This window comes from Oncorhynchus mykiss, chromosome 30 (genome assembly GCF_013265735.2).
Source record: "Oncorhynchus mykiss isolate Arlee chromosome 30, USDA_OmykA_1.1, whole genome shotgun sequence".
Classification (NCBI taxonomy): domain Eukaryota; kingdom Metazoa; phylum Chordata; class Actinopteri; order Salmoniformes; family Salmonidae; genus Oncorhynchus; species Oncorhynchus mykiss.
This window is the reverse complement of record NC_050570.1, coordinates 10,216,154-10,227,321: the sequence shown is the minus strand read 5'-3', so window position 1 is coordinate 10,227,321 and position 11,168 is coordinate 10,216,154. Positions and strand designations below refer to the sequence as shown.

At 47.0% G+C, this 11,168-nt stretch overlaps 1 protein-coding gene across 2 annotated transcripts in view; it reads right to left on the bottom strand.

Annotated features, from left to right (window-relative positions):
- Positions 1–11,168, bottom strand: part of LOC110521295 (tripartite motif-containing protein 16) — a 39,400-nt gene that overhangs the window by 20,321 nt on the left and 7,911 nt on the right. Inside the window, exons 3-6 of one of the 2 annotated variants that reach the window (XM_021598759.2) lie at positions 9,463–9,696; positions 9,148–9,307; positions 8,609–8,668; positions 7,665–8,372 (exon numbers count right to left, since the gene is read on the bottom strand). The exons of the other annotated variant lie outside the window; for it this stretch is intronic. Of the exons in view, the coding sequence (XP_021454434.1) occupies positions 7,849–8,372; positions 8,609–8,668; positions 9,148–9,307; positions 9,463–9,696 (978 nt within the window). The 3' untranslated portion in view covers positions 7,665–7,848. Of the gene's footprint in view, positions 1–7,664; positions 8,373–8,608; positions 8,669–9,147; positions 9,308–9,462; positions 9,697–11,168 lie in introns of those variants that run through there. 2 annotated transcript variants of the gene reach the window in all.

The window sequence follows — 11,168 nt, the reverse complement described above, 5'->3', positions numbered from 1 at the left end:
GGTATTCAACAGTCAGTTTTAGACAGTCAGTTTAGATCAGTGGTATTCAACAGTCAGTTTTAGACAGTCAGTTTAGATCAGTGGTATTCAACAGTCAGTTTAAATGGTATGAAAACTTTTTAAAACCCATTTTTTCCACAATAAGACTTTGATTACCACTGGTTTAAATTGTCATAGCGCGTTGGACTAGTAACTGAAAGGTTGCAAGTTCGAATCCCCGAGCTGACAATGTACAAATCTGTCATTCTGTCATTCACTTTTGTTCTTAACTGACTTGCCTAGTTAAATAAAAGTCAAATACATCAAATATTTGTCTCCATGGATATGATGTGGGAGTGTATTATGTACTGTCTATTAGTCTACATGGATACGATGTGGGAGTGACTTCGGAAAAAGTCCCCCCCCCCCCCATGCGCAGCACCGGCAGCGCAATGACGAGGTGCAGGGCGATCCGGATGGAGACGGTGGAACTCACGCAGCAGATAAGGATCCAACACGTCCTCCACCTGAACCCAGCATCTCTCCTCCGGACCATATCCCTCCCAGTCCACGAGGTACTGAAGGCCCCTTGCCCGACGTCTCGAATCCAGGATGGAACGAAAGGAGTACGCCGGGGCCCCCTCGATGTCCAGAGGGGGCGGAGGAACCTCCTGGAGCGGGCCAGCCACCACCGGCCTGAGGAGAGACACATGGAACGAGGGGTTAATGCGGTAATCGGGGAGAAACTGTAACCTATAACATACCACTAACCTAATCGTTCACTCTCCTCAGGACTTTAAATGGCCCTACAAACCGCGGACCCAGCTTCCGTCAGGGCAGGCGGAGGGCCAGGTTTCGGATCGAGAGCCAGACCCGGTCCCCTGGTGCGAACACCAGGGTCTCACTGCGGTGACGGTCTGCGCCCACTTTCTGGCGCAGCTACGGAGTAGCGGAGCGGGTTCTGGGCCATCTCTGCCCAGGGCACAAACGCTGCACACTCCCCTGGCCGGTCCTGGAAATAGGACCTCAGAAACCTACCCACATCCTGGTTTACTCTCTCAACCTGCCCGTTACTCTCGGGGTGAAAACCTTAGGTAAGGCTGACCGAGACCCCCAGACGTTCCATGAACACCTTCCAGACTCTGGAAGTGAACTGGGGACCTCGATCAGACACTATCCTCAGGCACCCCATAGTGCTGGAAGACGTGCGTAAACAAGGCCTCCGCAGTCTGTAGGGCCGTAGGGAGACTGAGCAGAGGGAGGAGACGGCTGGACTTAGAGAAACGATCCACAACGACCAGGATTGTTTCCCTGTGATGGGGGAAGATCGGTCAGGAAATCGATCGACAGGTGTGACCATGGCCGCTGTGGAACAGGTAAGTTACCTCTGGGTAGGTGCCTAGGAGCATTACACTGGGCGCACACCGAGCAGGAGGAAACATAAACCCTCAGCTCCCGCACTACCAGCGCCACCAGGCAGGAGGCCGGGAGTATGGGAGTGGGATCCATGGGCCGCTCCTCTGTGTCATACAGCCGGGACAGTGCGTCTGTCACAGGGGCGTAGCTTTGGTGGTGTACCCCAGCCCGCTCCTATCCCAGCCTCGGACAGTCCACCTCCACTATGAACGCCAAAGAGGGATCCGGATCAGCCAGCACAGGAGCCGAGGTAAACAGAGCCCTCAGGGGACTAAAAGTCCTGTCCGCCTCAGCTGTCCACTGCAAGCGCACCGGGCCACCCTTCAGCAGTAAGGTAATGGGAGCCAGGACATTTACCGTGGTGGGAGTCGGCCAATTACCACTACACCCTGCCCGTGCAGGTCCCTGAAAATCTCATCTACTAATGATTGGAAGACTGATGGAGCATTCATCAACCCGTACGGCATGACAAGATACTCATAGTGCCCAGAATTGTATGAATAAATGACTAAACAATATCCCCATTATAAATAGAACTGTAACTAAGTAAACTTCTACTCTGTTTTATTATATCTGATTAACAATATGAATTCATAAGTGAGGGATTGTGGAGCCTGAAACAGGGGGTAATTAAATCAAATAAATACCATTCCAGCCAGGTTAGAGAAGATTGGAAGTGTTTTTTTTTAAGTAAGCAGAAAGGGTAGTTAACCTGTGGTTGAACCGACGCAACTTATCTCATGCTTCAAGAGGGCCACCATTGTCCCTGTTCCCAAGAAAGCTAAGGTAACTGAGCTAAACGACTACCGCCCCGTAGCACTCACTTCCGTCATCATGAAGTGCTTTGAGAGACTACTCAAGGACCATATCACCTCCACCCTACCTGACACCCTAGACCCACTCCAATTTGCTTACCGCCCAAATAGGTCCACAGACGATGCAATCTCAACCACACTGCACACTGCCCTAACCCATCTGGACAAGAGGAATACCTATGTGAGAATGCTGTTCATCAACTACAGCTCGGCATTTAACACCATAGTGCCCTCCAAACTCGTCATCAAGCTCGAGACCCTGGGTCTTAACCCCGCCCTGTGCAACTGGGTACTGGACTTCCTGACGGGCCTCCCACAGGTGGTGAGGGTAGGTAACAACATCTCCACCCGCTGATCATCAACACTGGGGACCCACAAGGGTGCGTTCTGAGCCCTCTCCTGTACTCCCTGTTCACCCACGACTGCGTGGCCATGCACGCCACCAAATCAATCATCAAGTTTGCGGACGACACTACAGTGGTAGGCTTGATTACCAACAACGGCGAGACGGCCTACATAGAGGAGGTGAGGGCCCTCGGAGTGTGGTGTCAGGAAAATAACCTCACACTCAACGTCAACAAAATTAAGGAGATGATTGTGGACTTCGGGAAACAGAGAGAGTGAGCACCCCCCTATCCATCTACAGATGCACAATCGAGAGCATCCTGTCGGGCTGTATCACCGCCTGGTACGGCAACTGCTCCGCCCACAACCGTAAGGCTCTCCAGAGGGTAGTGAGGTCTGCACAACGCATCACCGGGGGCAAACTACCTGCCCTCCAGACCTACACCACCCGATGTCACAGGAAGGCCATAAAGATCATCAAGGACAACAACCACCCGAGCCACTGCTTGTTCACCCCGCTATCATCCAGAAGGCGAGGTCAGTACAGGTGCATCAAAGCAGGGACCAAGAGACTGAAAAACAGCTTCTATCTCAAGGCCATCAGACTGTTAAACAGCCACCACTAACATTGAGTGGCTGCTGCCAACACACTGACTCAACTCCAGACACTTTAATAATGGGAATTGATGGAAATTGATGTAAAATATATCACTAGCCACTTTAAACAATGCCACTTAATGTTTACATACACTTGTCACGCCCTGGTCTTAATATTTTGTGTTTTCGTTATTATTTTGGTCAGGCCAGGGTGTGACATGGGTTTATTTATGTGGTGTGTTTTGTCTTGGGGTTTTCGTAGGTATTGGGATTGTGGTTTAGTGGGGTTCTCTAGCAAAGTCTATGGCTGTCTGGAGTGGTTCTCAATCAGAGGCAGGTGTTTATCGTTGTCTCTGATTGGGAACCATATTTAGGCAGCCATATTCTTTGAGTGTTTCGTGGGTGATTGTTCCTGTCTCTGTGTTAGTTTTCACCAGATAGGCTGTATAGGTTTTCACGTTACGTTTGTTTTTGTATTGTTCGTTTTTTCGTCTTCATTAAACATGTTTCAAGAATACCACGCTGCATTTTGGTCTGACTCTACTTCACCCGAAGAAAACCGTAACAACCCTACATTACTCATCTCATATGTATATACTGTACTCTATATCATCTACTGCATCTTTATGTAATACATGTATCACTAGCCACTTTAAACTATGCCACTTTGTTTGCATACCCTACATTACTCATCTCATATGTGTATATACTGTACTCAATACCATCTACTGCATCTTGCCTATGCCGCTCTGTACCATCACTCATTCATATACAGTGCCTTGCGAAAGTATTCGGCCCCCTTGAACTTTGCGACCTTTTGCCACATTTCAGGCTTCAAACATAAAGATATAAAACTGTATTGTTTGTGAAGAATCAACAACAAGTGGGACACAATCATGAAGTGGAACGACATTTATTGGATATTTCAAACTTTTTTAACAAATCAAAAACTGAAAAATTGGGCGTATCTTTATGTACATATTCTTTATCCCTTTACACTTGTGTGTATAAGGTAGTAGTTTTGGAATTGTTAGGTTAGTTTACTCATTGGTTATTACTGCATTGTCGAACTAGAAGCACAAGCATTTCGCTACACTCGCATTAACATCTGCTAACCATGTGTATGTGACAAATAAATTTGATTTGATTTGGATGTTTAGATAAGGTTAGATTAGTGCTTTCCCAGGTTTTCCGTTAACTGGAACTGTCAGCTAAGTGGTGATGGATAATGGTGAGGGGTCAAGAGTTAATTCAGTTATATTGTGTGTCATGTGTGTGCGCTAGTAGGTCGGAAAGAACTTTTAAACCTGCTTTGTCTTGGTCGAGAGGAGGAGATTCATTCTAGAACCAATGACGTCATATTTTGTATATCAACTGTTGTTCATGGTTACATGGCTGCGCGCTCTGAGAATAAATACTACTATCTAATTTTGACAAGACTGGTCTCTGTCTATTTTATGCAAATAGGAATCTTACAAATTCTTATAAAATAGACAGTGATTTAATGTATAATTAATAGTAACTATGAAATTCCAGTGACAAAACCGTCTTCCACTCATCTCCCTCCCGGATACGCACCAGGTTATAAGCGCTCCTGAGATGTAGTTTGGTGAATAAGCGCGCCCTGTGCATTGACTCTGTCGCTGAGGCTATGAGTGGTAGCCGGTAACTATACCTCACCATGATCTGATTCAGACCACGATAGTCAATACACGGGAGCAGACCTCCCTCGTTCTTCACAAAAAATAAACTTGAGGAGGCGGGTGAAGTGGAGAACCGAATGTACCCCTGATGCAGGGATTCATATGTTTCCATAGCCTACGTCTCCGCCTGTGAGGGGGATACGTGACTCCTGGGAAGTACAGCGTCTACCAAGAGATCTATCGCACAATCGCCCCGTCGATGAGGTGGTAATTTATTCGCCTTCCTTTTGGAGAAGGTGAGAGCCAAATCGGCATATTCAGGGGGAATGCGCACGGTGGAGACCTGTTCTGGACTCTCCACCGTAGTAACACCAACGGAAACTCCTAAACATCTACCTGAGCACTCCTGCGACCACCCCGTGAGAGCCCTCTGTGGCCAAGAAACAGTGGGGTTATGACAAGCTAACCGGGGTAGGCCCAGCACCACGGTAAATGCAGGAGAGTCAATAAGGAAGAGGCTAATTCTCTCCGTATGACCCCCCTGCGTCACCATGCCCAAAGGAACTGTGACCTCCCTAATCAACCCTGACCCTAATGGTCGACTATCTAAGGCGTGAACGGGGAAGGGCACATCCACGGGAACGATGGGGATCCCTAGACTATGGGCAAATGATCTGTCAATAAAATTCCCAGCCGCAACTGAATCGATGAGCGCCTTATGCTTGGAATGCGGGGAAAACTCAGGAAAAGTGACAAACAAAAACACATGTGTAACAGAGGGCTCTGGGTGAGAATGGTGCCTCGAACCCTAGAGGAACCAACACGGCACTGACCAGCAGTGTGACCTCTGCGGACACAGATGTTACACTTGAAAGCCTCTCCTCCGGTCTCCCTGTGCGCAGCACATCCCAGCTCCATATGCACCGGAGAGGTGGTGTTGGGAACGGGAATCAACAGAGCCCTCTCTGGACATTCGCGGGTGACCAGCATGTTATCCAACCGACTGGACATGTCCACCAGCTGGTTGAAGGTAAGAGTGGTATTCCTGCAGGCCAACTCCCAACAGACATCCTCGCGCAGGCTGCAACGGTAGTGGTTGATGAGGGCCCTGTCGCTCCATCCCGTTCTGGCGGCCAAGGTCCGAAATTCCAGTGAGAACTCCTGGAAGCTCCTCGTTCCCTGCCTCAGGTGGAACAGACTTTCACCCGCTGCTCTACCCTCGGGCGCATGGTCAAAGACTGCCCGGAAACGGCGTGTAAACCCTTCTCCCCACATGGCATTGGCCTACTCCAGAGCTCGCCCTGAGAGGTACGAAACGAGGGCGGCCACCCTCTCCCTTCCCGAGGGAGCTGGATAAACGGTGCCCAGGTAGAGGTCCAGCTGTAGTAGGAAGCACTGGCACCGTGCCGCCGTCCCATCATACTCCCCGGGAAGGGCGAGACGCATCCCACTGGAACTGGGTACAGGAGGGACGGGTAGTGAGGACCCCTTTTGTGCTGGGGGAGGAACTGGAGGACCTCCCTGTCTCTCCCAGTGATCCATCGTCTGGACGATGGGGTCCATGGCGGTGCCGAGATGGTGAATCAACGCCGTGTGCTCATGGACGCGCTCCTCGACTCCGTTACCATAGGTACCTGCTCCTGCTGACTCCGTAGGTGGTGTGGTATTCTGTCAAGGTATGCATTAAGGACTGTAGGAAAGTCAGGCGCAGGAGAGCTGATAGTTGGTGGCAACACGGAGCCTTTTGTTTTGGCGAACCAAAAGCACGGGTTGAACATAACCCAGCGTCGTCCGAGTTAGGGGAGGGGTTGGCCGGGGTAGGGGAGGGGTTGGCCGGGGTAGGCCATCGTTGTAAGCAAGAATTTGTTCTTATTAACTGACTTAGTTAATAAGAACAAATTAGTCAAAAAAGATACAACAAAATTCAAGATTTAAACGTTGTATTTTAATGCATGAAATCTCTGAAGATCAAATCAGTCAAAAATACATATGTTGTAAAGAAAAACAGAGCAGAATGGATCATCACATCTGGGGACCATCACCACCAGCATGACTAGTATCTATGTGGAGACCCTACTACAGTTCAACCAGCTCAGCTATAGACTACACCAGCATGACTAGTATCTATGTGGACCCTACTACAGTTTAACTAGCTCAGCTCTAGATTACACCAGCATGACTAGTATCTATGTGGAGACCCTACTACAGTTTAACCAGCTCAGCTCTAGATTACACCAGCATGACTAGTATCTATGTGGACCCTACTACAGTTTAACCAGCTCAGCTCTAGATTACACCAGCATGACTAGTATCTATGTGGACCCTACTACAGTTTAACCAGCTCAGCTATAGACAACACCAGCATGACTACTATCTATGTGGACACTACTACTACAGTTCAACCAGCTCAGCTCTAGATTACACCAGCATGACTAGTATCTATGTGGACCCTACTACAGTTTAACCAGCTCAGCTCTAGATTACACCAGCATGACTAGTATCTATGTGGACCCTACTCCAGTTTAACCAGCTCAGCTATAGACTACACCAGCATGACTAGTATCTATGTGGACCCTACTACAGTTTAACCAGCTCAGCTATAGACAACACCAGCATGACTAGTATCTATGTGGACCCTACTACAGTTCAACCAGCTCAGCTCTAGATTACACCAGCATGACTAGTATCTATGTGGACCCTACTACAGTTTAACCAGCTCAGCTCTAGATTACACCAGCATGACTAGTATCTATGTGGACCCTACTACAGTTTAACCAGCTCAGCTCTAGATTACACCAGCATGACTAGTATCTATGTGGACCCTACTACAGTTTAACCAGCTCAGCTATAGACAACACTTGCATGACTAGTATCTATGTGGAGACCCTACTACAGTTTAACCAGCTCAGCTATAGACTACACCAGCATGACTAGTATCTATGTGGACCCTACTACAGTTTAACCAGCTCAGAAGTACCATAGAGACATTTTGATGTACAAGATGAAAACTTTGCATTTGAATAATTTTAATTAATTTAGTAAATGGGCCCTTACTACAGTTTAACCAGCTCAGCAGTACCAGAGAAAATACAATCGATAGAAAACCCAGGATAGAGGAGCTGAGTGAATGTGGTCTGGACTCTGTGGAGGAGGGTCATTGTGTCAGAGACACTGTAGAAGGACAGAGTACCTGCCTTGTGATCCAGGTACACTCCTACTCTGGAGGACTGAACGCCTGGTATTTTCGTCCTAACACTATTGTGTCTGAACCAATAACCATCACTATAGTAGTGTAAACTCCAAGACTTGTCATTGAGTCCAAATGTATTACTTCTCCTTGTTCTGCTGATGTCTTTATATGAGACTGCTGTAATAACACACAGCCCACTCCACTCCACCTCCCAGTAACAGCGTCTAGACAGACCCTCTCTACACAGCACCATCAAGTCATTTGTGAATCTGTCTGGATGATCAGGATATGGTTGGACTTGGCCTGTATAGGTCACCTTTCTGTTCCCTTTAGACAGAGAGAGGCGTGTGTGTGCTGTGTTTGGGTCCAGTGTGAGCTGACAGGAATCTGGGAGAAGAGCAGAGCAGAGACCAATGAGGGGAGTTAGAACATTAAGTTAAGTCAGATACTGTATCTACCCTGTCTTTGATTAGAGCACAGCAGCGATCAAATCAGAGAAATATGAGGAGTCAGATAGATACCAAGTCTTTAATTAGATCTACTATTGCTATACATTTCCACAGGGATTGTTAGGAGTGTCAGTAAAAAGAGACTGTTAGTTACTTCAGAATAAAAAGACTCACATTGTAAGAACTGTTCTCTGGTCTTGGGCTCTGGAGGCAGTACAATATCCACTATATTCACTACAGACACACAAACACATTGACAGAGAGAAGGAATGTTATCATCATACCATGTTCAAGGCTCCTAACAGCTTCTACCCCCAAGCCATAAGACTGCTGACCAATTAACCAAACAGCCAGGTACACTGTCTATTTGTATAAATTATCTTGACTAACCTGACCCCCGCACATCGACTCGGTCCCGGTACCCCCTGCATACAGCCTCGGTATTGTTATTTTATTGTGTTACTTTTTATTTTAGTTATTTATTTATTTAATTTAGTACATTTTTTCTTAACCCCTGATTTTTTCAACTGCGTTGTTGGTTAAGGGTTGTAAGTAAGCATTTCACACTAAGGTCTACCTGTTGTATTCATCGCATGTGAGAAATACAATTTGATTTGATATTCCACATGTCTAAGGTGATGGCTGTAGGACCTTTTTATTGCACTACAGTTTGGATTTACAGGACTTAGTATTGTAGTAGAATTTCAACACACCTGTAGTGGAGATCTTGGTCCATTCTCCTTTAAGGAAGTCTTCTACTTTCTCTCTCAGTTCAGATACAGTCTTACTCACATCTCTAAAGTACTGAAGAGGATGGACAATGATGCTGGGTAAGTCTGAAGATACACTGATACTGGCGAGAGACTGATAACTCTGGAGAGAGGGACAGAGAGAGAGAGAGAGAGATAGATAGATAGATAGATAAAGAGAGAGAGAGAGAGAGAGAGAGAGAGAGATAGAAAAATGAGACAGAACAGAAAGACAGACAAAAAATAATGATGTATCACGTATCAAGGCAGTTTAGTTACCTGGAGGAAATGGATGTGATCCTCTGTGTGTGAGAGCTGCTCCAGCTCAGTGCTTCTCTTCCTCAGCTCAGCTATCTCCTGCTTCAGTTGCTCCAGGAGTCCTTCAGCTTGACTCACCTGAGCCTTCTGTTGGGCTCTGATCAGCTTCTTCACCTCAGAGCGCCTTCTCTCAATGGAGCGGATCAGCTCAGTGAAGATCTGATCATTGTCCTCCACTGCTGCCTGTGCAGAGCGCTGTTGAGAGGTTGAGAGGTTGAGAGGGGGGGGGGGGGGGAGAGAGAGAGAGAGACAGAACTGACTTGTCTTACTTTAATGAGCCATCCTCATTACACTAACCCCTCCTAAAAGCACATTGTGTGCCACCACAACCTCCACACAATCACATTATACAGTACCCAATGTCACAGTACAATACACCATCCAGCACCACGTTCCAACCGTACATCCATCCCCTCCTCTCCAGCCATACATACAGACAGCCCCCCTAGGCCCCATACCTCCTGAAACATCTCCACACTGTTGATCATTTTGTAAAACTCAATCTCAACACTAAGGCATCAACAGTAATGGCATTACCCTGGCAACACAAAAAAAGATAAACAGTCTGCCATTGCAGAAAACGGACACCCCTCCCCAACACCCAGGGCAATCCAAGCCAACCAGCTATTGGTGTTCAGGGCTCCATGTCATAGCCTCCACTGGAAGACCCCTGACCTTTCCAGCACTGGGAGCTTATAGACCTTCCACCTATACCCTGCCATGCTCTCATCCCCCACAAACCCTTGCCACTGATGCCCCTTCACTCCTGCTAGGCTCCTGATGTGTCTAACCTTGACACTAAGGGTGTACAGCACCTTACCCAGCACCTCCTCAAACTCCCCCAGGCTCTACTGTCACTTGCAGTTGTGAAAATGTTTGTGGCCCCTCCTCAGGCTGCTCCATACCCCTCCTCACTGTTTCCCGCCTGATGTACAAACCTGTTCCCATTAGCCTCACTAGGGTAGGGGGCACTATTTTCATCTCCGGATGAAAAGGGTGCCCAAGGTAAACTGCCTGCTACTCAGGCCCAGAGGATATGCATTTACTTGGTAGATTTGGATAGAAAACACTTTAAACTTTCCAGAACTGTTAAAATAATGTCTGTGAGTATAACATAACTGATATGGCAGGCGAAAACCTGAGAAAAATCAATTCAGGAAGTATTGAATGCCATTACAGTATCCATTGACGTAGGACTCAAATTGCACTTCCTATGGCTTCCACTAGATGTCAACAGTCTTTAGAAATTGTTTCAGGCTTGTATTCTGAAAAATGAGGGAGTAAGACCACTTTGAATGAGTGGACCATTCAGTGTCCCAGAGGTTTTTCATGCGCACGACCGAGAGCACGCCTTTCTTGTTTTCCTTTTATATTGACAAAGTTATTGTCCTGTTGAAATATTATTGATTATTATGACTATAAACACCCTGAGGATTGATTATAAACATCGTTTGACATGTTTCTACAAACTTTACTGATACTTTTCAGATTTTTCGTCTGTCTGTTGTGACTGCCTTTGAGCCTGTGGGATTACTGAACAAAACGAGCGAACAATATGAGGTTTTTGAATACAGACAGGGACTTTATCGAACAAAACAAACATTTATTGAGTAAATGGGAGTCTTGTGAGTGCAACCATAGGAAGATCATCAAAGGTGAGTGATTAA